Here is a 27,290-nt window from a genome sequence, read left to right on the forward strand (position 1 = left end):
ACAATTTTGCACATTTATTAAAAATTAAAAACAGAAATACCTTATTTTGTTATGAGACTCGAAATTGAGCTCAGGTGCATCCTGTTTCCATTGATCATCCTTGAGATGTTTCTACAACTTGTTTGGTATCCAACTGTGGTAAATTCAATTGATTGGACATGATTTGGAAAGGCACACCTGTCTATATAAGGTCCCACAGTGACAGTGCATGTCAGAGCAAAAACCAAGCCATGAGGTTGAAGGAATTGTCAATTGAACTCCGAGACAGGATTGTGTTGAGGCACAGATCTGAGAAAGGACACCAGAAAATGTCTGCAGCATTGAAGGTCCCGAAGAACATAGTGGCCTCCATCGTTCTTAAATGGAAGAAGTTTGGAACCACCAAGACTCTTCCTAGAGCTAGCCGCCCGACCAAACTAAGCAATATGGGGAGAAGGGCCTTGGTCAGGGAGGTGACCAAGAACCCGATGGTCACTCTGACAGAGCTCCAGAGTTCCTCTGTGGAGATGGGAGAACCTCCCAGAAGGACAACCATCTCTGCAGCACTCCACCAATCAGGCTTTTATGGTAGAGTGGCCAGACGGAAGCCACTCCTCAGTAAAAAGCATATGGCAGCTTGCTTGGAGTTTGCCAAAAGGCACCTAAAGGACTCTCAGACCATGAGAAACAAGATTCTCTGACCTGATGAAACCAAGATTGAACTCTTTGGCATGAATGCCAAGCATCACGTCTGGAGGAAACCTGGCACCACCCCTACAGTGAATCATGGTGGTGGCAGCATCATGCTGTGGGGATGTTTTTCAGCGGCAGGACCTGGGAGACTAGTCAGGATCGAGGAAAAGATGAACGGCGCAAAGTACAGAGAGATCCTTGATGAAAACCTTCTCCAGAGTACTCAGGACCTCAGAATGTGGCGAAGGTTCACCTTCCAACAGGACAACAACCCTAAGCACACAGCCAAAACAACGCAGGAGTGGATTCAGGACAAGTCTCTGAATGTACATGAGTGGCCCAGCTAAAGCCCGGACTTGAACTCGATCGAACATCTCTGGAGAGACCTGAAAATAGCTGTGCAGCGACACTCCCCGTCCAATCTGACCGACCTTGAGAGGATCTGCAGAGAAGAATGAGAGAATGCTCTTGGGAAGGAGAGAAACTGATGTGGTGAGGTGCTGGGGGAGGTCCATAATCAACCACCTGTACTGGTTAGGAAATTGTGGCAGTGGACATCGGTAGCTAACCATGTCCAGGAGAGCATTGTGGCTCAGTTGGCAGAGCATGGTACTTGCAACGACAGTGTTGTGGGTTCGATTCCCACAGAGGACCAGTTCAAATATGTATACACTCACTACTGTAAGTCGCTCTGAATAAGAGTGTCTGCTAAATGACTGAAATGTACAGTGGCTTGCGAAAGTATTCAACCCCCTTGGCATTTTTCCTATTTTGTAGCCTTACAACCTGGAATTAAAATAGATTTTTGGGGGGTTTGTATCATTTGATTTACACAACATGCCTACCACTTTGAAGATTCAACATATTTTCATTGTGAAACAAACAAGAAACAAGACAAACAGAACTTGAGCGTGCATAACTATTCACCCCCCCAAAGTCAATACTTTGTAGAGCCACCTTTTGCAGCAATTACAGCTGCAAGTATCTTGGGGTATGTCTCTATAAGCTTGGCACATCTAGCCACTGGGTTTTTGCCCATTCTTCAAGGCAAAACTGCTTCAGCTCCTTCAAGTTGGATGGGTTCCGCTGGTGTACAGCAATCTTTAAGTCATACAACAGATTCTCAATTGGATTGAGGGCTGGGCTTTGACTAGGCCATTCATTTAAATGTTTCCCCTTAAACCACTCGAGTGTTACTTTAGCAGTATCCTGAAGGTCATTGTCCTGCTGGAAGGTGAACCTCCGTCTCAAATCTCTAGAAGACTAAAACAGGTTTCCCTCAAGAATTTCCCTGTTTTTAGCGCATCCTTCATTCCTTCAATTCTGACCAGTTTTCCAGTCCCTGCTGATGAAAAACACCCCCACAGCATGATGCTGCCACCACCATGCTTCACTGTGGGGATGGTGTTCTCGGGGTGATGAGAGGTGTTGGGTTTGCGCCAGACATAGCGTTTTCCTGGATGGCCAAAAATCTCAATTATAGTCTCATCTGACCAGAGTACTTTCTTCCATATATTTGGGGAGTCTCCCACATGCCTTTTGGCGAACACCAAACGTGTTTACTTATTTTTGTCTTTAACTTCTTGCCGCACGGATCCCTTTAGCGGGATCATTTTCGTAAACAACCGCTGAATTGCAGAGCGCCAAATTTAAAAAAAATACTACAAATATTTATAATCATGAAATCACAAGTGAAATATACCAAAACACAGCTTAGCTTGTTGTTAATCCACCTATCGTGTCAGATTTTGAAAATATGCTTTACAGCGAAAGCAATCCAAGCGTTTGTGAGTTTATCAATCACTAGACAAAACAGTAAGAACAGCTAGCCTCAAATTAGCTTGGTCACAAGTCAGAAAAGCAATAAAATTAATCGCTTACCTTTGATAATCTTCGGATGTTTGCACTCACGAGACTCCCAGTTACACAATAAATGTTATTTTTGTTCGATAAAGATTAGTTTTATAACCAAAAACCGCCATTTGGTTTGCGCGTTATGTTCAGAAAACCACAGGCTCGTTCCGGTCCTGAAAGGCAGACGAAAATTCCAAAAAGTATCCGTAATGTTCGTAGAAACATGTCAAACGTTTTTTATAATCAATCCTCAGGTTGTTTTTAACATACATAATCGATAATATTTCAACCGGACGGTAACCTATTCAATACTACAGCGAAAGAAAATGTCAAGCTACATCTCTCGCGCGCAGGAACTAATCAAAGGACACCTGACGCGTTTTGATAAATCTCGCTAATTTAAAAAAAATAAAAGCTTGAAACTGTCTAAAGCCTGGTCACAGCCTGAGGAAGCCATTGGAAAAGGAATCTGGTTGATACCCCTTTAAATGGAGGAGGGGCAGGCAACGGAACAGCGATTTTTCCAAATAAAAGGCACTTCCGGGTTGGATTTCCTTAGGTTTTCGCCTGCAAAATCAGTTCTGTTATACTCACAGACAATATTTTGACAGTTTTGGAAATTTTAGAGTGTTTTCTATCCTAATCTGTCAATTATATGCATATTCTAGCATCTGGACCTGAGAAATAGTCAGTTTACCTTGGGAACGTTATTTTTCCAAACATAAAAATTCTGCCCCCTAGCTGAAAGAGGTTAAGCAATGGCTTTTTTCTGGCCACTCTTCCGTAAAGCCCAGCTCTGCAGAGTGTACGGCTTAAAGTAGTCCTATGGACAGATACTCCAATCTCCGCTGTGGAGCATTGCAGCTCCTTCAGGGTTATCTTTGGTCTCTTTGTTGCCTCTGATTAATACCCTCCTTGCCTGGTCCGTGAGTTTTGGTGGGCGGCCCTCTCTTGGCAGGTTTGTTTAATATTGGATTTAATGGTGCTCCGTGGGATGTTCAAAGTTTCAGATATTTTTTTATAACCCAACCCTGATCTGTACTTCTCCACAACTTTGTCTCTGACCTGTTTGGAGAGCTCCTTGGTCTTCATGATGCCGCTTGCTTGGTGGTGCCCCTTGCTTAGTGGTGTTGCAGATGCTGTGGCCTTTCAGAACAGGTGTACACAGTTGAAGTTGGAAGTTTACATACACTTAGGTTAGAGTCATTAAAACTCATTTTTAATCAAATTTCTTGTTAAAAAACTATAGTTTTGGCAAGTCGGTTAGGACATCTACTGTGTGCATGACACAAGTAATTTTTCCAACAATTGTTTACAGATAGATTATTTCACTTTATAATTCACTGTATCACAATTCCAGTGGGTCAGAACTTTACATACACTAAGTTGACTGTGTCTTTAAACAGCTTGGAAAATTCCAGAAAATGTCATGGCTTTAGAAGCTTCTGATAGGCTAATTGACATAATTTTAGTCAATTGGAGGTGTACCTTAGGATGTATTTCAAGGCCTACCTTCAAACTCAGTGCCTCTTTGCTTGACATCATGGGAAAATCCCAAGAAATTAGCCAAGACCTCAGAAAAAAATTGTACACCTCCACAAGTCTGGTTCATCCTTGGGAGCAATTTCCAAATGTCTGAAGGTACCACGTTCATCTGTACAAACAATAGTACGCAAGTATAAACACCATGGGACCACGCAGCCATCATACCGCTCAGGAAAGAGACGCGTTCTCTCTCCTAGAGATGAACGTACTTTGGTGTGAAAAGTGCAAATCAATCCCAGAACAACAGCAAAGGACCTTGTGAAGAAGCTGGAGGAAACAGGTACAAAAGTATCTATATCCACAGTAAAACGAGTCCTATGTCGACAAAACCTGAAAGGCCGCTTGGCAAGGAAGAAGCCACTGCTCCAAAACCGCCATAAAAAAAGCCAGACTACGGTTTGCAACTGGACATGGGGACAAAGATCGTACTTTTTGGAGAAATGTCCTCTGGTCAGATGAAACAAAAATGGAACTGTTTGGCCATAATGACCATCGTTATGTTTGGAGGAAAAAGGGGGAGGCTTGCAAGCTGAAGAACAGCATCCCAATCGTGAAGCTCGGGGGTGGCAGCATCATGTTGTGGGGGTTCTTTGCTGCAGGAGGGACTGGTGCACTTCACAAAATAGATGGCATCATGAGGCAGGAAAATGTGTGGTTATATTGAAGCAAAATCAAGACATCAGTCAGGAAGTTAAAGCTTGGTCGCAAATGGGTCTTCCAAATGGACAATGACCCCACACATGCTTCCAAAGTTGTGGCAAAATGGCTTAAGGACAACAAATTCAAGGTATTAGAGTGGCCATCACAAAGCCCTGACCTCAATCCTGTAGAAGATTTGTGGGCAGAACTGAAAAAGTGTGTCTGAGCAATTGAGGCCTACAAACCTGACTCATTTACACCAGCTCTGTCAGGAGGAATGGGCCAAAATTCACCCAACTTATTGTGGGAAGCTTGTGGAAGGCTACCCAAAATGTTTGACCCAAGTTAAACAATTTAAGGGCAATGTTACCAAATACTAATTGAGTGTATGTAAACTTCTGACCCACAGGGAATGTGATTGAAGATATAAAAGCTGAAATTAAATCATTCTCTCTACTATTATTCTGACATTTCACATTCTTAAAATAAAGTGGTAATCCTAACTGACCTAAGGAAGGCAATGTTTACTAGGATTAAACGTCAGGAATTGTGAAAAAGTGAGTTTAAATGTATTTGGCTAAGGTGTTTGTAAACTTCTGACTTCAACTGTATATACTGAGATCATGTGACAGATCATGTGATTCTTAGATTGCACTCAGGTGGACTTTATTTAACAAATTATGTGACTTCTGAAGGTAATTGGCTGCACCAGATCTTATTTTGGGGCTTCATAGCAAAGTGTTGAATACATATGTACGCACAACTTTTTTTTTTCATTTCACTTCACCAATTTGGACTTTTTTGTGTATGTCCATTAGATGAAATCCAAATAAAAATCTATTTAAATTACAGGTTGTAATGCATTACAATATGAAAAACTTCAAGGGGAATGAACACTTTTGCAAGACACTGTAAATGTAAAATGTCCACAACTACCTTTTCCCAAACTGCCTGCACCAACTACTTACAGGCACAGAGGTCAGGGAGTGGCTCAAAACAACTACGTGCGAAAGTTGATGATCCCTCTATTTGTGTACCTTTGTGTTTATCAGAGTTACAACTACTCTATTCAACAGGCACCAAGGTATGTGAAAAGCCTGCTGAAAGATGTGGGTAAAGTCAGACCCATGTACCAGACATGTTCCAAAATAGGCTACCATTGCATGGTCCTAAAGTTTGCCTCAAATAATCCGATGTTTTCCTTTCCTGGAATGTTATGAAGGTATGCACAAATCAATTGAATGTTAAACATACTTGTGATGTTCACTCACCTGTCTGACATGCTCTCTTACAGATTTCTTCTAGCAGCCATGCACTACAACAAGACTGCAGACAGGCTTCAGGCAACCACCGCAGCCCGAGAACCCAGGTTCAAGATTCGGTTCCCTAAGTGGAAGAAAGGAGACTACTCCATCCAAGTCTTGAAACCTCATCCTACGTATGGTAAGTTATTCCCCTCCAGACACACAGTTGGTTAGCTTAAGCAACAGTGATTACTCACATTTTGTAATTGCCTGTATAAGTAATTTATTTTTCTAGGCTACGTCGACATACTCCTGGAGCTACTGTTCCAGGATGTTGTGGGAGATCCAGGGCCATACTAACAGCTGCCGGAAAGCGTGACTATCCTAGCCCCCCTCTGCTCCGAATACGGCCAACCAGAGAAGAGTGACGCCGTGTCCAAACACCAGTCTCGCTTTTCCTCTCTGGAGAATGCTTGAGTATCTGTCCAGAAGTTAAACATTGGTCTATGATAGATATAAGAACTGTTTGTATACAGCCATGGCAGACAGATATAACTGTTCAACTGCTTACCACACTTCACATCTACCTTTGTCTTTCTCGTCTGCTACGAGGAAGCAGCGATGTGTGGTGACCTGAGACGGGATGAGACAGCAGTTGCACCAGTTAATGTGTTCCTACCGACTTACACTGAATTACGGCGTCCAGAATGTAGTCTACACATTCATTCAAGTATAGTGAAGGAAGGTACATTACCGTTAAAAAGTTTGGAGTCACTTAAAAATATTGTTGTTTTTGAAAGAAAAGCAAATTTTTTGTCCATTAAAATAACATCAAATTATTCAGAAATACAGTGTAGACATTGTTAATGTTGTAAATGACTATTGTAGCTGGAAACGGCAGATTCTTTAATGGAATATCTACATATCTACAATATCTGCGTACAGAGGCCCATTATCAGCAACCATCAGTCCTGTGTTCCAATGGCACGTTGTGTTAGCTAATCCAAGTTTATCATTTTAAAAGGCTAATTGATCATTAGAAAACCCTTTTGCAATTATGTTAGCACAGCTGAAAACTGTTGTTCTGATTAAAGAAGCAATAAAACTGGCCTTTAGACTAGTTGAGTATGTGGAGCATCAGCATTTGTGGGGTTTGATTACAGGCTCAAAATGGCCAGAAACAAGGAACTTTCTTCTGAAATTCCTCAGTCTATTCTTCTTCTGAGAAATGAAGGCTATTCCATGCGAGAAATTGCCAAGAAACTGAAGATCTCATACAACGCTGTGTACTTCTCCCTTCACAGAACAGAGCAAACTGGCTCTAACCAGAATAGAAAGAGGAGTGGGAGGCCCTGGTGCCCAACTGAGCAAGAGGACAAGTACATTAGAGTGTCTAGTTTGAGAAACAGACGCCTCACAAGTCCTCAACTGGCAGCTTCATTAAATAGTACCTGCAAAACACCAGTCTCAATGTCAACAGTGAAGAGGCGACTCCGGGATGCTGAAGGTAAGTCACGGAATCCTATCACTAAGATTTGTTGATGTTGGATTTGGAGCCATAACATAATGGGCTGAGTAATATCAAAACATCATTTCTGCCATAAATCTTCTACTGACATCACATCATGATTTGTACAAAAGTTAAATTACATAGATCTCAAGTTAGGATTCCACCTACAATAACTTCAATGAACTAACTCTACATTTGTGTCATATGTTTTACAGGACTGCTGTGCTGCATGAGACCAGATGGACAGAGGCTGAGGCAGTGGTTGTAATTGCAATAAATACCGTTTTTTAAAATAGTTATATCCTTCAAATAAAGTAAAGATGCTTACACAATTTGACTCACTAAATTATTCTAATGGGGTTAGTTTTAAGCCAGTGTACGTGGGATCGGGGAACCTGGTCTGCACACGCTGGGATTACCAAGTGGACATTTGTTTTTAGGTACCCATGACACTAATGCACAACAACTTTCTGCCAACGATTTGCCTACCTTTCAGAACCTGTTATCACAATTGCAAACTAAGGGCTCGATTCAACCAGATCCGCTTTAGCCAACATCTGTAGAGAGTTGTTTTGACGGTGTCAGGGTAGAACTGCGTTAGAGCTGTCAAATCCTCAAGTGGCTCCCGGCATTATACCTAAAGTGGACAATGCCTTTGGCTGCACCGAGTCGCATTAACAGAATCCCATGCAGCCTTGTGTACAAGTTCGAACACTGGAATATAAAATGTGCTCTACACCTCGATTAGGATCAGCGATCCTAATTTCCTTTAATGATTTTTCTATATAGTATATATAATTATTTCTATATAGCCTACACTTTCTCATTCTGAACTTCTGACTGGAGTAGGGCGTGTGTGGTTTCGTGACAATGATCGCAAGAGCAGCTGCTCACCGATTTGACCAATGCAGTTCCACCTCTGACACCAACAAAGCATCCGCCAAAACGTATATGAGTGTCTGCTATCGCTGGTTAATGCTTGATCTGATTTGAAAACTTCTAAATTGATTAAAAGTTATTCCAATCTACAGAAAGCCTACAGGTGTGTTCTAGTCCACTATTATTTTGCTCAAGGTTAGATTTCCCGATTGACTGGGGGTTCATTGATATTTCAGTTATTATAGGGATGTCCAGTCTCCTTATAATTAGAAGCCTTCCTGTGCGCCAACATAGCATACTTTGCATTTACCTACCCACTTATTTCAGCATCCATGTCCCCATGTTCTTGCCTGTAAGCATTGCATACAGCCTGCAGGGCATATGGGTTGAGGCATATAGGGCAAAACCTGGGTGGTCAGTAGCATGCCACCAACACGTTTTTGCACTTTGCCATCACCTGTAAAGTGCATACATACACCACAGAGATCCTATTAAATTACATTCCTAATCCTATGGCATACACTTTCTGCTACAGGACAACCATTGCTATTCTTTTGTAGAATAACTATGTAGTGTAGGTGCATGAACAGTTCGCTCAAAGATTATTATAAACCCTTTACCCTTTCATCTGTGTTATGTGATGGTAGCTATATCATTGAAAATAGGTTTCTTGTGTGAACAACAAAGGGCTCATAACAACCACTATATGTCATGTTGTGTCTTTCAGTCATTTTTCCTTGCATGATTGATGACTATGTACCGAGAATGAAATGCAATCAGCAACATAAGCTTCCTCTACCTCTCTGCAGCACAGATTTTCACTGGCAGTGGACACGAGAACACCCATTTAGAGATAACATTAGATGGCAAAGTTTTCCCTAAATGCTTATGACAAACCATCTCCAGAACCAGCCATAGCCAGTGTTATGGTTAATCTTTTGAACACTAGCCTTAGCCTAAATATGGAATGTGTTTTTGTTTATTGTTGCCTAGGTCATCACTAGAGCATCATGGGTAGGTCACAGTCACTCGGAGGTATCTGGATGTACCAGTACCGCCACAGAGATTCTAAAGTTAGAGGTGCTTACACTTGCGAAACAGACCAAGCAGACAAGGCCGGGGTTTTGAGTTTGACAAGTCAATGAGAGAAGTGAAAAATTCTTCCTTGTTTGTTAATTTTCTTGAAATCTAAATGTACAACCTAGAGTTGAGCCAATGTCTAAAATAGTTGAACATGTTATTACTCCAACCTTGTGACAGTGACAAAAGCTACTTTATATTGAAGGAGTGCCTTTGATTTGACAGTCTGCACATTCGCAGTTCGGTGCGAGATGAATGTTAGACCCGAAGGCATGTTTCTGTGTTGTAGCTTACCTAGCCAACATTGCCTGGCAACGCCTACAAGCGTGATCAGGGATTTCTATTGGAGAAGCAGTTTCAGCCTATCTTCATACTGTGCTGTCTTTGGTACCACTGTATCACAGATAGAACAAGGAGCATATTTGGCTGTATGCTAGCTAGCTGTATGTGAATAAACCACCAGACTTTGGCAAGTAAAGTTACGTGTGTTTATCTTTATGCACATCTACATGGTGTCAAAGGCTAAAATCGACCAGCTAATACTTCTTGCTTCTGTCACAAGAAAAATATACTGAACAAAAATATAAACGCAACATGTTAAGTGTTGGTCCCATGTTTCATGAGCTGAATTATTTTTCCCCAGAAATGTTCCATAAGCACAAAAAGCTTATTCCTCTCAAATTTTGTGCTGGGGACAATTAAAGGCCACTCTAAAATATGAAGTTTTGTCACACGACACAATGCCACAGAAGTGTCACAAGTCTGAGTGAGCAGGCAATTGACATGCTGACGGCAGGAATGTCCACCAGATATAAGCTGCCTCCAACGTCATTTTAGACATTTTGGCAGGAAGTGCAACCAGACTCACAACCGCAGACCACGTGTAACCCCGCCAGCTCAGGACCTGCACATCCGGGTTCTTCACCTGTGGGATCGTCTGAGACCAGCTACCGGACAGCTGATGAAACTATAGGTTTGCACAACTGAAGAATTTCTGCACAAACTGTTAGAAACCGTCTCAGGGAAGCTCATCTGTGTGCTTGTCATCCTCACCAGGGTCTTGACCTGACTGCAGTTCGGCAGTTGTATCTGGTGGTCTGAGAGACTTTAGGTGCCTTTTGGTAAACTCCAAGCAGGCTGTCATGTGCCTTTACTGAGGAGTTGCTTCTGTCTAGCCACTCTACCCTAAAGGCCTGATTGGTGGAGTGCTGCAGAGATGGTTGTCCTTCTGGAAGATTATCCCATCTCCACAGAGGAACCCTAGAGCTCTGTCAGAGTGACCATCGGGTTCTTGGTTACCTCCCTGACCAAGGCCCTTCTCCCCCGATTGCTCAGTTTGGCCTGGCGGCCAGCTCTAGGAAGAATCTTGGTCATTCCAAACTTCTTCCATTTAAGAATGATGGAGGTCACTGTGTTCATGGGGTCCTTCAATGTTGCAGTCATTTTTCACTACCCTTCCCCAGATCTCTGCCTCGACACAATCCTGTCTCGGAGCTCTACGGACAAAACTTTCGACCTCATGTCTTGGTTTTTGCTCTGACATTCACTGTTAACTGTTAGAACTTATATAGACAGGTGTGTGCCTTTCCAAATCTTGTCCAATCAAGGATGGTCAATGGAAACAGGATTCACCTGATCTCAATTATTCTCATAGCAAAGGGTGTCATGGCCGTTGTAAGGAGGAGACCAAGGCGCAGCGTGGTATGCGTACATTCTTATTTATTTTAACGAATGAACACTGAACAAACTAACAAAATAACAAAATGAACCGTGAAGCTATATGGATAGTGCAGACAGGCAACTAAACATAGAACAAGAACCCTAAACTACCTAAATATGATCCCCAATCAGAGACAACGATAAACAGCTGCCTCTGATTGGGAACCATATCAGGCCACCATAGACATACAAAACACCTAGACCTACAACAACCCTTGACATACAAAACCATAAGACAATTCAAAAACTAACGTACCCACCCTAGTCACACCCTGACCTAACCAAAATATAAAGTAAACAGGTCAAGGCGTGACAAGGGGTCTGAATACTTATGTAAATAAGGTATTTATGCTTTTTATTTTTAATACATTTGCTAACATTTCTACAAACCAGAGGAGTAGGGTGGATCCGAGCGTTCTGACCTAACAGCAGTCAAGCTGTTGGCTAACGTTGGCTAGCTTGCTAGGCTGTAATCGCTGCCAAAGGTGCTTCAACAAAGTACTGAGCAAAGGGTCTCAATACTTATGTAAATGTGATATTTCAGTTTTGTATTTGTAATCCATTTGCAAAAATGTATAAAACCCTGTTTTTGCTTTGTCATTATGAAGTATTGTGTGTAGATTGATGAGGGGGGAAACATCTATTTAATACGTTTTAGAATAAGGCTGTAACGTAACAAAATATGGAAAAAGTCAAGTGGTCTGAATACTTTCCTGAATGCACTGTATATTCAAATAATAATACTATTTTTGTTGTAATACACCAACCCACAGTTTGGGAACCACTGCTCTACTGTACCCATAGAGATACACTATTACACTCCAGTGGCTTATGTCATAAACCTTAAACCAGAGGGTAATGTCACCCCTATTTCGATATAAATCCTGTCTAACAGCAGAAATGCTTTAGTTTAGTTCTACCACCAAATAATGACAGGGGCTACTAATAGATAGACCTGAATTGGGGGTGTGCACATATTGTTGTTGTGAATTTCACTTGGAGTGGAGAGAAACAACAACAAACGGGGAGGGGAGGGCACTGACACTGACAGCTAGCAGTGCACCATAGAATTAGGACATTGAATACTATGTAGAATGGGGATGAACCTTCTTATGATGCAGCCATTTTGGTCAGGGAGTTGGTCAACCACGGTTAGCCAGTGCTGTGATAAGATATTGTGTAAAATAATGAATTTGAAGAATATATCTACACTCTATGTTTGTTAGCTAGCTAGCCAGACAGGGATTATTCAATTGATTGTTCTAATTAACTGCCAATATGCCAACATTCCATTCAAACAATGCAGTCAATTCACAGCCATACAATGGCTGACACAAGTTGTTAATGCGACACGTATTGATATTGTATCATATAATAGCACTCACAGCTTTCCAATAAAACACATCTTTGACATTTACCGTCCTACATTTTAGAGGCTATTTTATACAGAAAATGTGTATAAAACCCGTAGAAACTGTGTTTATAATTATATGACTATATCTTAGCTTGACAATAATTATATTACACAATTTCGGATATTACATGGCTTACTTTCATTTTCCTGCATAAGTAAAATCAGGATTATGCCTCTACTGCCATTAATTCCAATTAGACTGGTTTGAATTTTCCCTGACCAATATGGCTACCATTTTCACCCCACTCTGTTACTTTGAGGGTTTATGACATAGCCCTTCTTGTAATTTAATAGGATCCAAATGGAGGGCACTAAGAGTTAGCTAGCTTTCTAGCTAGTCATGTTATCTCTTATTTTTGTCAAAGACGAGGAGATCAATGCGTCTGAATCCTTATGCCATAGCTAATTCCCAATTGTTTTAATGGGGACGAGAGGCGGGTAGGAGAGGCGGAGAGGAGGCACAGGGGAGAAGAGGCAGGGAGGAGGAGAGAGAAGGAAAGGCAGTGAGAAAAGGGGGGGGGGGTAGGGAGAAGAGGCAGGGAGGAGAGACAGGGAGAAGAGGCAGGGAGGAGAGACAGGGAGGAGAGGATGGGAGGAAAAGCAAGGAGTAGGGGAGGAGAGTCGGGGAGTAGGGGAGAGGAGAGGCAGGAAGGAGGGGAGAGGGGGAGAGGAGGAGAGTCTGGGAGGGAGGGGACAGAAGCAGAGAGGATGGGAGGAGAGGCAGGCAAGAGGGGAGGAAATGTAGGGAGGAGAGGCAGAGAGAAGGGAGGGACATAGAGGAATGAGGGATGGCTGCATTAGCTTAATAACAAGAGCCACACACACACAGAGGGACCGTGATAGACTGACATGCACGTGAGCACACACACTTACTCTCTCTATCTCTCTTTAAAACCTTTCTGTCCTTGTAAAAGACAAGACAAACAGACAGCAGCTAGAGGGACAGGTCAGAATGATACACAGTCAGGAAAATGTCCACGGTGTCCTTTCAGAATGTTTTCACTGTGTTTACTGAGCACGATTGAGATGCTCAGTGACATGGATTTGTTTTGACTGTTGTTTTGATTGACACATGGTATGTCTATGCTGCTGTCTGTCTGACTGTTATGACTGAGACACTATGGCCTGTGTTGCTGAGTTTTAACTAACACATGATCTGTTGCTGTGTCTGTGGTGCAGGCGGAGTGGCGAGTGGAGGTGAAGCAGCACTTTGAAAAGATCAAGTCTGAGGGGACCTGTATACACAGATTGGATGAGGAGATGATCATACGACGCAAAGAGGAGCTCAGGTACAGGGAGAGTATTATGGACGGATGAATGAATATTTGAGTGAGTGAGTGAGTGAGTGAGTGAGTGAGTGAGTGAGTGAGTGAGTGAGTGAGTGAGTGAGTGAGTGAGTGAGTGAGTGAGTGAGTGAGTGAGTGAGTGAGTGAGTGAGTGAGTGAGTGAGTGAGTGAGTGAGTGAGTGAGTGAGTGAGTGAGAAAGCGAGGGAATGAACATACAGAAATAATGCTACAAAAGATACATACATACATACATACATAGCTACATACATACATACAGTGGCAAGAAATAGTATGTGGACCTCCCGGGTGGCGCAGTGGTCTAAAGCACTGCATCGCAGTGCTAGCTGTGCCACCAGAGATTCTGGGTTCGAGCCCAGGCTCTGTCGCAGCCGGCCGCGACCGGGAGGTCCATGGGGCGACGCACAGTTGGCCTAGCGTCGTCTGGGTTAGGGAGGGTTTGGCCTTGTCTCATTGACCAGGTCGCCAGGTGTACGGTGTTTCCTCTGACACATTGGTACGGCTGGCTTCCGGGTTGGATGTGCATTGTGTCAAGAAGCAGTGCGGCTAGGTTGGGTTGTGTTTCGGAGGATGCATGGCTCTCAACCTCCGCCTCTCCCGAGTCCGTACGGGAGTTGCAGCGATGAGACAAGACTGTATAAACTACCAATTGGATACCATGAAATTGGGGAGAAAAAAGGGGTAAGAAAAAAAAGTAAATAAAAAATGATGTGAACCCTTTGGAATTACCTGAATTTCTGCATAAATTGGTCATGAAATTTGATTTGATCTTAATCTAAGTGACAACAATAGACAAACACAGTGTGCTTAAACTAATAACACACAAATTATTGTATTTTTCTTGTCTATATTGAATACATAATTTAAACATTCACAGTGTAGGTTGGAAAAAGTATGTGGTAAAACAAATTGTCTATAAATGGAGAAAGTTCAGCACTGTTGCTACTCTCCCTAGGAGTGGCCATCCTGCAAAGATGACTACAAGAGCACAGCACAGAATGCTCAATGAAGTTAAGAAGAATCCTAGAGTGTCAGCTTAAGACTTACAGAAATATCTGGAACATGCTAACATCTCTGTTGACAAGTCTACTATATGTAAAACACTAAACAAGAATAATGTTCATCGTAGGACACCACGAAGCCGCTGCTGTCCAAAAAAAACATTGCTGCATGTCTGAAGTTCGCAAAAGTTCACCTGGATGTCCCACAGCGCTACTGGCAAAATATTCTGTGGACAGATGAAACTAAAGTTGAGTTGTTTGGAAGGAACACACAACACTATGTGTGGAGAGAAAAAAAACACACCAACATCAAAATCTCATCTCAACTGTAAAGTATGGTGGAGGGAGCATCATGGTTTGGGGCTGCTTTGCTGCCTCAGTGCCTGGACAGCTTGCTATCATCGACAGATTTCCCAAGTTTATCAAGACATTTTGCAGGAGAATGTAAGGCTATCTGTCTGCCAATTGAAGCTCAATAGGACATCACCCAGAAGCTGGGTGATGCAACAGGACAATGACCCAAAACACAGAAGTAAATCAACAACAGAATGGCTTTAACAGAAGAAAATACGCCTTCTGGAGTGGCCCAGTACTGATCTCAACCCGATTGAGATGCTGTTGCATGACCTCAAGAGAGCAGTTCGCACCAGACATCCCAATAATATTGCTGAAATTAAACAGTTTTGTAAAGAGGAATGGTCCAAAATTCCTCCTGACCATTGTGCAGGTCTGATCCGCAACTACAGAAAACATAAGGATGAGGTTATTGCTGCCAAAGGAGGGTCAACCAGTTATTAAATCCAAGGGTTCACATACTTTCCCCACCCTGCACTGTGAATGTTTACACGACGTGTTCAATAAAGACATACAAACAAAACGTGTAATTGTTTGTGTGTTATTCGTTTAAACAGACAGTGTTTGTCTATTGTTAAGACTTAGATGAATATCAGATCAAATTGTATGACCAATCCAGGTAATTCCAAAGGGTTCACATACTTTTTCTTGCCACTATACATACATACATGCAGTGCCTTCGGAAAGTTTTCAGACCCCTTGACTTTTTCCACAGTTTGTTACATTACAGCCTTATTCTAAAATGGATTAAATAAAAAGAAATCCTCAGCAATCTGCACACAATACCCCACTAAATGCAAAGTGAAAACAGGTTTTTAGAAATGTTTACAAATGTATTAAAAATAAAAAACTGAAATACCTTATTTACGAGACTTGAATTGAGCTCAGGTGCATCCTGTTTCCATTGATCATCCTTGATGTTTCTACAACTTGATTGGAGTCAACCTGTGGTAAATTCAATTGATTGGACATGATTTGGAAAGGCCCACACCTGTCTATATAAGGTTCCACAGTTGACAGTGCATGTCAGAGCAAAAAACAAACCATGAGGTCGAAGTAATTGTCCGTAGAGCTCCGAGACAGGATTGTGTCGATGCACAGATCTGGGGAAGGGTACCTAAAAATGTCTGCAGCATTGAAGGTCCCCAAGAACAGGGTGGCCTCCAACATTCTTAAATGGAAGAAGTTTGGAACCACCAAGACTCTTCCTAGAGCTGGCTGCCCGGCCAAACTGAGCAATTGGGGGAGAAGGGCCTTGGTCAGGGAGGTGACCAAGAACCCGACGGTCACTCTGACAGAGCTCCAGATTTCCTCTGTGGAGATGTAAGAACCTTCCAATCAGGCCTTTAGGTAGAGTGGCCAGACGGAAGCCACTCCTCAGTAAAAGGCACATGGCTGCCCACTTGGAGTTTGCCAAAAGGCACCTAATGACTCTCAGACCATGAGAACCAAGATTGAACTCTTTGACCTGAATGCCAAGCGTCACGTATGGAGGAAACCTGGTACCATTCCTATGGTGAATTATGGTGGTGGCAGCATCATCCTGTGGGGATGTTTTTCAGCGGCAGGGACTGGGAGACTAATCAGGATCTAGGGAGAGATGAACGGAGCAAAGTACAGATCGATCCTTGATGTAAACCTGCTCCAAAGCGCTCAGGACCTCTGGGGCGAAGGTTCACCTTCCAACAGGACAACGACCCAAAGCACACAGCCAAGACAACACAGGAGTGGCTTCAGGACAAGTATCTGAATGTCTTTCAGTGGCCCAGCCAGACCCCAGACTTGAACCCAAGTGAACATCTCTGAAGAAACCAGAAATTAGCTGTGCATCGACGCCCCCCCCCCCATCCATCCTGACAGAGGTTGAGAGGATCTGCAGAGAAGAATGGGAGAAACTCCCCAAATACAGGTGTGCCAAGCTTGTAGCGTCACACCCAAGAAGACTCAAGGCTGTAATCGCTGCCAAAGGTACTTCAACAAAGTACTGTGTAAAGGGTCTGAATACTTATGTAAAATGTGATATTTCAGTTTTTTTAATATAAATTAGCAAACATTTCCAAAAACCTGTTTTTGATTTTTCATTATGGAGTATTGTGTGTAGATTGATCAGAAAAAATATAATGTAATCCATTTTAGAATAAGGCTGTACCGTAACAAAATGTGGACCAAGTCAAGGGTTCTGAATACTTTCCGAATACACTGTACATACATAGCTACATACATACATGCATACATACAGTTGAAGTAGGAAGTTTTACATACAGGTTGGAGTCATTAAAACTTGTTTTTCAACCACTCCACAAATGTATTGTTTTGACAAACTATAGTTTTGGAAGGTCGGTTAGGACATCTACTTTGTGCAAAACACAAGTCATTTTTCCAACAATTGTTTACTGACAGATTATTTCTCTTATAATTCACTGTATCACAATTCCAGTGGGTCAGAAGTTTACATACGCTAAGTTGACTGTGCCTTTAAACAGCTTGGAAAATTCCAGAAAATTATGTCATGGCTTTAGAAGCTTCTGATAGGCTAATTGACATCATTTGAGTCAATTGGAGGTGTACATGTGGATGTATTTCAAGGCCTACCTTCAAACTCAGTGCCTCTTTGCTTGACATCATGGGAAAATCCCAAGAAATCAGACAAGACCTCATTAAAAAAATGTACACCTCCACAAGTCTGGTTCATTCTTGGGAGCAATTTCCAAACGCCTGAAGGTACCACGTTCATCTGTACAAACAATAGTATGCAAGTATAAACACCATGGGACCACGCAGCCGTCATACCGCTCAGGAAGGAGACGCGTTCTCTCTCCTAGAGATGAACGTACTTTGGTGCAAAAAGTGCAAATCAATCCCAGAACAACAGCAAAGGACCTTGTGAAGATGCTGGAGGAAACCGGTACAAAAGTATCTATATCCACAGTAAAACGAGTCCTATATCAACATAACCTGAAAGGCCACTCCGCAAAGAAAAAGCCACTGCTCCAAAACCGCCATAAAAAAGCCAGACTATGGTTTGCAACTGCACATGGGGACAAAGATCATACTTTTTGGAGAAATGTCCTCTGGTCTGATGAAACAAAAATAGAACTGTTTGGTCATAATGACCATCGTTATGTTTGGAGGAAAAAGGGGGAGGCTTGCAAGCCGACGAACACCATCCCAACTGAAGCACGGGGGTGGCAGCATCATGTTGTGGGGGTGCTTTGCTGCAGGAGGGACTGGTGCACTTCACAAAATAGATGGCCTCATGAGGATGGAAAATTATGTGGATATATTGAAGCAACATCTCAATACATCAGTCAGGAAGTTAAAGCTTGATTGCAAATGGATCTTCCAAATGACAATGACCCCAAGCATACTTCCAAAGTTGTGGGAAAATGCCTTAAGGACAACAAAGTCAAGGTATTGGAGTGGCCATCACAAAGCCCTGACCTCAATCCTATAGAAAATTTGTGGGCAGAACTGAAAAAGCGTGTGCGTGCAAGGAGGCCTATAAAACCTGACTCAGTTACACCAGCTCTGTCAGGAGGAATGGGCCATAATTCACCCAACTTTTTGTGGGTCAGGGAATTTCAGGGAATTTTTACTAGGATTAAATGTCAGGAATTGTGAAACTGAATTTAAATGTATTTGGCTAAGGTGTATGTAAACTTCCGACTTCAACTGTACATATCAACATACAGCAAAAGCTTTACTGTGTGTGTTGTTTATGGCTGTCCAATGATGTTGATGATGTTGCTCACCAATTGTGTTCATTGCGCCTTTGCATACATCAAATTGAATGGCTAGCTGTGCTGCGTGTTTTAACCCTGTCCGTCCCGTTCCATTCTCTCTCTCTCCGTCTCAGGCATGCCCTGGACATCCGTGAGCACTACGAGAGGAAACTGGACAGGGCCAACAACCTCTACATGGAGCTCAATGCTGTCATGCTACAGCTGGAACTCAAGGAGAAAGAGCTACTCAAGTGATAATCCTATTCATTGTTGCACACCTTTACAATCAATATCTACCTGTGTGTACAATATTCATGCTCATCTGCCAAAGACACAAGCAGGGAGAGGGAACTGCAGACATAATGGAATACATAATACAGACGTTTGTGATATGTTTACTGTGGCTAAGTAATGAATGAATGAATGATGTTGTGTGTGTGTGTGTGTGTGTGTTTCCCAGGAGGGAGCAGTCCCTGGATAAGAAGTACCCAGTATGCGTCAAACACCACAGCTCCAGACAAGAACGCTCGTCCAACTCCATGGAGAAACTCATCAAGAAACGCAACATACCTCAGAAACTGGCCTCTCACACCAAGAGGTGAGACTGAGGGGGGGAAACCATTGAACCATTCACACTCACTAATCCCACACATTCAATCGCTGTCTGTATACATGTGTTTTTGGATTAAATAGCATGTAACACTTACCGGGCATACAGCTATTATGTATTATTACTGGTTGTAAGCATGTACAGTTTGAGCCCTCACTGTATATTGTTTATTTGGATACAAGGAGAAAGGCTGTAGCTGCATCTATTTCTCTTGACTTTGACTTTGACTCTATTTATTCAGTGTACTGAAACTGTAGACTTTACTCACTGTGTGTTCCAGTAGGCCAGACCTGCTGAAGTCAGAGGTGATCCTCCCCAAACTGGACTCCTCCATCACCCAGGTGACCATCCCCTCTTGCCCCCAGAAGGGCTCCACGTCCCCGGGGAGGTCGCGTCGGGCCAAGTCCCGCTACAGGAAGGCAGGGAAGGGCAGCAGTGGAGACCTGGCTGGGCTGAAGGCAGCCCTGTCCTCTAACCTGGGCTTGGCTAATACTATGTCACTGACCACCACCAACACCACACCCAGGTATTTACACTGAGTGTACAAAACATTAAGAACACCTTCCTAATATTGAGTTGCACCCCAACCCCCTTTTTCCCTCAGAACAGCCACAATTTGTTGTGGCATGGACTCTACAAGGTGTCGAAAGAGTTCCACAGGGATGTTGGCCCATGTTGATTCCAATGCTTCCCACAGTTGTGTCTAGTTGGCTGGATGTCATTTGAGTGGTGGACCATTCTTGAAACACACAGGAAACTGTTGAGTGTGAAAAACCCAGTAGCGTTGCAGTTCTTAACACAAACTGGTAGTGCTGGCACCTACTACCATACCTGTTCAAAGGCATCGTTTGTCTTGTCCATTCACCCTCTGAATGGCACACATACACAATCCATGTCTCAAGACTTAAAAATCCTTATTCAACCGGTCTCATTCCCTTCATCTACACTGATTGAAGTGGATTTAACAAGTGACATCAATAAGGGATCTTAGCTTTCACTTGGATTCACCTGGTCAGTCTGTCATGGAAAGTTAATATTTTGTACACTTAGTATACATTGAAAACTATCCTCAAATCGGCCTTCAGGGCCCACAATAAAGATGTATCCCCCCCCCAGCAGCAAGCAGCATCTGGACCCCAGTGCAGCTCTGAGAGGTCTCCAGCATGATCTGCTGCTGAAGAAGATGCCCTCATCCAGCCCGGACCTTATCTCCACCGATCTGGAGGCAGAGGGCCGCAGCAAGGGACAGGAGAAGCCCGGCCTGGAGAGAGGGGGCAGCCAGAGCGCCTCTGCTGGCCTGGGAGGAGGAGGTGATGAATAGTTATAATAATGTCCCATAGGGAAATTTGCTGGTGATATACAGGGATACATGGCGTACATATAGGCGGTGTCCCAAATTGCAACCTATTCCCTACGCAGGGCGCTACTTTTGACTAGAGACCTATATGGTGGTGCACGATAAAGGGAATAGGGTGCTATTTGGGATGCATCCATAATATATCACCTACATCACTTCAGTCACAGGACATAGATCACAAGACATGATCAAGACAGACATTCGTCAATAAATACACATTAACACAACATTTACAGTGTATAGTCCTTCTGTGTTTAGGAAATAAGGAAACTGATGCTGGTTGGTATGAATGACTTGCAGGTGGAGGAGGGACAGACGATCAGGCAGAGACCCCAATGCGTAGTGACACCCCCAGCGAGGACGCGGCCTCCATCCCGTTCTCCAGTAGCCCAGATTCGCCCTGTGGGAGGGGGGCGACAGCAGGGAGGGGGTCGGTGCTGGGAGGCCCAGGGAGAATACCCCAGGATGAGAAGGAGGAGGAGGAGACGGGAATCATAAGGTCACCCAGGTGCTACCTCACACCTGCAGCACTGCTCTACCGGAAACAAGTCACACGCAAACAGGTAGATCTGCCAGAAAAAAATATGTTTGTCTGTAATGCATAAGGTGCTGGTTCTTTTCCTAAAAACATTCCGACAATGTGCCAAATCAATTGAGAAAAATAGTTGTAAGATGAAGCTGATCCCTTTCTAAGTCTCATCATATCTCTTCCATGTCTCCTCCAGAGATGTGGTGTGTCCTCAGAGGAAGAGGAAGGGGAGGTGGACAGTGAGGTGGAGTTACCGCGGAGACGGTGAGAATATACATCTTATACATGATAGTGTATATAGTCAAGATTCTAAAGTATATAGTCCAGCAGGAAGAACCTCTTGGTGTGATAAAAAATAGCTTGTGTCTGAGTTATTGAGAGCCCCATTATTTCATCTATTTCCTCTCTTCCCCATGCAGTCGGCCAGTGAGCATCAACAAGTGCCAGTCCCTGTCCACCTTCAGCTCTGAGAACCTGTCAGCAGTGTCCGTGTCGGACGGAGAGGAGGGCAACACCAGCGACCACTCCCACAGTGGCACGCCCGACGTGGTCAGCACCAACACGGATGAGCGGCTGGACGACAAGAGCGACGACCTTCTATCCCAGGGGTCGGAGATCTCTGCCGACCCTACCCTTGACCCAGCCGAAGGCCTATCAGAGGAGGCCACCATCCGCCAGGTCAAGACCCAGCTCAACACAGAGCAGAGCTATGAGGTAGGCAGGGACAGGGTTACTCTGGGAACCGTAGAACTATGAGGTGGGGTACCGTAACAACTAGAACTGTGACAAAGTGTTACCGTGACAACTAGAACTATGGTAAGGTTACCATGAGAACTGTTATGTTTAGCAATAATCGACGGGAAATGATGAGCCGAAATCCTGATTATAATGCATGCTCTGATCATTAAGGCTGCTATCCCTATAACAGAAAATAGGTCTACATTTGGATTTTGCTCTTGTGTAGGGACCAGTGGCGGCCGCTGATTGGCTGGGTGTATGGGGGTGGTCGTGGTTGAAGTTGTCAACAAAGCAGCATGACAGAAATATGCCAAGTTTTCAAACTACCGGTAGTTCCAACAGCGTAAACACACTTATTTCACTTTTGCATGTCACATGCAGCCACTGTTTTGAACAGATTCGATTATACTATTTCGAATGAGCAGCCAGCTCACGAACAAACAAGTGCACCAGGGAGAACGCAACAAGCATGCAGATGCAACAAGGGAAAACACATGATCTAACTGGGGATAGCTAATGGCACAAACCTTGATGTGCTAGCCAGTTAACTTTCATTATGAAATAACTTTATTTGCGAGTAAGTCAGATATTAGAAATTGGCATGGGAGATAACTAGCTAGCAAGCAACCAGCTAGCTATAGCTAGCTACTTATATCAAAGGTAGATAACTGGTTAATTTGACCAAAATATTTACCAAACTATTTCTCAATGTTTCTCAAAATTACTGTAGCTGGCTAATTCATTTGATCATGCTTTGTGATACACCCGGTTTTATGCTGTTTTAGTCCACACAACATGGTGCCTGCCTTGTCACCTACAGTAGAACCTGATGAACACCGTGGGGGAAAACAATACAATTGTCCAGTCACAGTCATGCTTTTTTGTCCTACTATATCCGTGATGAGAAAGTTCTAGCTAGTTCCATCTGTCCTTGGACTCTTGTTGGATGTAGATGTCCGGTTTATCAGGTCCCAGGTTCTGATGACTTATGATTATATATTTCCAGATTAATTACAATGAACTTTATGCTTTAGCACCATTTGTACCTGACAGAGCAGATCTAGTCTCATGTGCGGACGTAAGCCACCTAGTGCGAGAGACTCATTAGGAGGGAGGCTAGACCAGACCCAGAAGTTCTGACTGAGTGCACATTTGAGTGCCCCAGGATGTTCCATTTACTTTGTGCTGTAAAAATTGATGCTATATGATTTCACAGCTTGTTATGCACAATGTGCACTATATATACAAAAGTACAGTGCATTTGGAAAGTATTCAGACCCCTTCACTTTTTCCACAATTTGTTACGTTACAGCCTTATTCTAAAATGGATTACATCGTTTTTTCTTCCTCATCAATCTACAAACAATACCCCATAATGACAAAGCAAAAACAGGTTTTTAGACATTTTTGCTAATGTTATAAAAATAAATGAAATATCACATTTACATAAGTTTTCAGGCCCTTTACTCAGTACTTTGTTGAAGCACCTTTGGCAGCGATTACAGCCTCAAGTCTTCTAACGCTACAAGCATGTCACACTTGTATTTGGGGAGTTTCTTCCATTCTTCTCTGCAGATCCTCTCAAGCTCTATCAGGCTGGATGGGGAGCGTTGCTGCACAGCTATTTTCTGGTCTCTCCGGTAGAGCTCGACCGATTATGATTTTTCAACGCCGATACCGATTATTGGAGGACCAAAAAAGCCGATACCGATTAATCGGCCGATTTTTATTTATTTATTTGTAATAATGACAATTACAACAATACTGAATGAACACTTTTATTTTAACTTAATACTGTATAATACATATATAAAATCAATTTAGGCTCAAATAAATAATGAAACATGTTCAATTTGGTTTAAGTAATGCAAAAACAAAGTGCAATATGTGCCATGTAAAAAAGCTAACGTTTAAGTTCCTTGCTCAGAACATGAGAACATATGAAAGCTGGTGGTTCCTTTTAACATGAATCTTCAATATTCCCAGGTAAGAAGTTTTAGGTTGTAGTTATTATAGGAATTATAGGACTATTTCTCTCTATACCATTTGTATTTCAAATACCTGTGACTATTGGATGTTCTTATAGGCACTTTAGTATTGCCAGTTTAACAGTATAGCTTCCATCCCTCTCCTCGCCCCTACCTGGTCTCGAACTAGGAACACATCGACAACAGCCACCCTCGCAGCATCGTTACCCATCGCTCCACAAAAAACTCGGCCCTTGCAAGGGGAACAACTACTTCAAGGTATCAGAGCGAGTAACGTCACCGATTGAAACACTATTAGCGTGCACCCCGCTAACTAGCTAGTCATTTCACATTGGTTACACCAGCCTAATCTCAGTAGTTGATGGGCTTGAAGTCAAACAGCACAATGTTTGAAGCACAGCGAAGAGATGCTGGCAAATGCACGAAAGTGCTGTTTGAATGAATGCTTACGAGCTTGCTGCTGCCTACCACCGCTCAGTCAGACTGCTCTATCAAATATCAAATAATAGACTTAATTATAACATAATAACACACAGAAATACAAGCCTTAGGTCATTAATATGGTCAAATCCGAAAACAAAACGTTTATTCTTTCAGTGAAATACGGAACCGTTACGTATTTTATCTAAAGGGTGGCATCCATAAGTCTAAATATTCCTGTTACATTGCACAACCTTCAATGTTATGTCATAATTATGTACAATTCTGGCAAATTAGTTCGCAACGAGCCAGGCGGCCCAAACTGTTGCATATACCCTGACTCTGCGTGCAATGAATGCAAGAGAAGTGACACAATTCCCCTAGTTTAATATTGCCTGCTAACATGGATTTCTTTTAACTAAATATGCAGGTTTTAAAAATATATACTTCTATGTATTGATTTTAAGAAAGGCATTGATGTTTATGGTTAGGTACATTCGTGCAACGATTGTGATTTTTTTCACAGATGCGCTTTTGTTAAATCATCCCCCGTTTGGCGAAGTTGGCTGTCTTTGTTAGGAACAAATTGTCTTCACACAGTTTGCAACGAGCCAGGCGGCCCAAACTGCTGCATATACCCTGACTCTGTTGCACAGAACGCAAGAGAAGTGACACAATTTCCCTAGTTAAAAGAAATTCATGTTAACAGGCAATATTAACTAAATATGCAGGTTTAAAAATACATACTTGTGTATTGATTTTAATAAAGGCGTTGATGTTTATGGTTAGGTACACATTGGTGCAACGACAGTGCTTTTTTCGCGAATGCGCTTGTTAAATCAACCGTTTGGAGAAGTAGGTTGTAATTCAATGATAAACTAACAGGCACCGCATCGATTAAATGCAACGCAGGACACGCTAGATAAACTAGTAATATCGTCAACCATGTGTAGTTAACTAGGGATTATGTTAAGATAGTTTTTTATAAGATACATTTAATGCTAGCTAGCACCTTACCGTGGCTCCTTGCTGCACTCGCATAACAGGTCGTCAGCCTGCCACGCAGTCTCCTCGTGGAGTGCAATGTAATCGGCCATGATCGGGTCCAAAAATGCCGATTACCGATTGTTATGAAAACTTGAAATCGGCCCTAATTAATCGGCCATTACGATTAATCGGTCGACCTCTACTCTCCAGAGATGTTCAATCGAGTTCAAGTCTGGGCTCTGGCTGTGCTACACAAGGACATTCTGAGACTTGTCCCAGAGCTACTCTTGTGTTGTCTTGGCTGTGTGCTTAGGGTCGTTTTGCATTTGGAAGGTGAACCTTCGTCCCAGTCTGAGGTCTCTAGGAAGACTCTTGGTGGTTCCAAACTTCTTCCATTTGGTGGCCACTGTATTCTTGGGGACCTTCAATGCTGCAGAAATTTCTTGGTACCCTTCCCCAAATCTGTGACTCGACACAATCCTGACTCTGAGCTCTACGGACAATTCCTTCGACCTCATGGCTTGGTTTTTGCTCTGACATGCACTGTCAACTGTGGGACCTTTATATAGACAGGTGTGTGCCTTTCCAAATCATGTCCAATCAATTGAATTAACCACAGATGGACTCCAATCAAGTTGTAGAAACATCTCAAGGATGATCAATGGAAACAGGATGCACCCGAGCTCAATTTTGAGTCTCATAGCAAAGGGTCTGAATACTTATGTAAATAAGTATAATTTGCTAAAATTTCAAAAAGCCTGTAATCGCTTTGTCATTATGGGGTATTGTGTGTAGATTGATGAGGGAAAAATGTATTTAATCAATGGCTAGGAAAAACTGTATTAATAACCAGTCACAATGCAGTAATGCCCATTGCCATCCTCTAACTCTGCCTCTCCACCTCACCCCAGGGCCTGTATGATGACTCTGAGTGTGACAGTGCTGAGCTGGACTACTCAGGCTGCACAGAGCCCCAGCCCCATAGGCTCCCCAGCACCAACTGGTGAGGAGGCCAGGCCACAGCCTCAGACTGAGACCCAGGCCCATTCCCCCCCAGACCTCAGCCCCAGCCTCCTGGACAGGCCTATGTACAGCCAACCAAACTGCCCCCACCCTCAACTCAACCTCCCTTCTCTCATTTCCCAGTCACAGCCTTGCAAAAACACTTCAACAAGCCAACTCACCTCACCTACAGGGACCTCTGCAACACCACACCACAGATGTAACTTCTACATGTTATAGTGATTCTTTCACTATCCGTTGTTCTTTCACTATCCGTTGTTCCTTACTTCTATATTTTGTCCAAAAAATTGTCATACTTTATTATCTATTCTATGTAAAGTCTCCCATTCAGATTATATGTCCAGGCTTCTGCACTTTGTATACTTGATTGGTACGGATTATTTCATGTCCAAAATCTTTTGTTTCCTCACAAGGATTGTGCACTGAGTGTCGTTTAATTTATTTATTGGGTATTAGAGAGAAAATCAATGTTTACATTCTTCTTCTTTATATTTTCACATGTATTTATAAATGTTTTTCATCAGGGATTTTGTTGTCCACATTTTTTTATACAATCTGTATTTTATTTAATGTAACATCAACTGTATGTAAATATTTGGACCTCTTGAGACACTTATTCAATTAACAAACATTTGTAAGAGTTGAAATGTGAGACTGGATCATCTAATGGTGCTGACTAATGTTTTACACTAGAGGGCGC

The 27,290-nt window shown here is 42.8% G+C and overlaps 1 protein-coding gene across 1 annotated transcript in view; it reads left to right on the top strand.

The window, feature by feature from the left end:
* LOC120065563 (mitogen-activated protein kinase kinase kinase 12-like) overlaps positions 1-26,574 on the top strand; it is a 71,780-nt gene extending 45,206 nt beyond the window's left edge. The window contains 9 exon segments of the mRNA XM_039016628.1: positions 13,736-13,845; positions 19,073-19,189; positions 19,399-19,536; positions 19,832-20,074; positions 20,665-20,900; positions 21,212-21,468; positions 21,631-21,698; positions 21,854-22,148; positions 26,479-26,574. Coding sequence (XP_038872556.1) covers positions 13,736-13,845; positions 19,073-19,189; positions 19,399-19,536; positions 19,832-20,074; positions 20,665-20,900; positions 21,212-21,468; positions 21,631-21,698; positions 21,854-22,148; positions 26,479-26,574 — 1,560 coding nt within the window.
* Positions 26,575-27,290: the final 716 nt, after the last annotated feature.

This window comes from Salvelinus namaycush, chromosome 20, assembly GCF_016432855.1.
Source record: "Salvelinus namaycush isolate Seneca chromosome 20, SaNama_1.0, whole genome shotgun sequence".
NCBI lineage: Eukaryota > Metazoa > Chordata > Actinopteri > Salmoniformes > Salmonidae > Salvelinus > Salvelinus namaycush.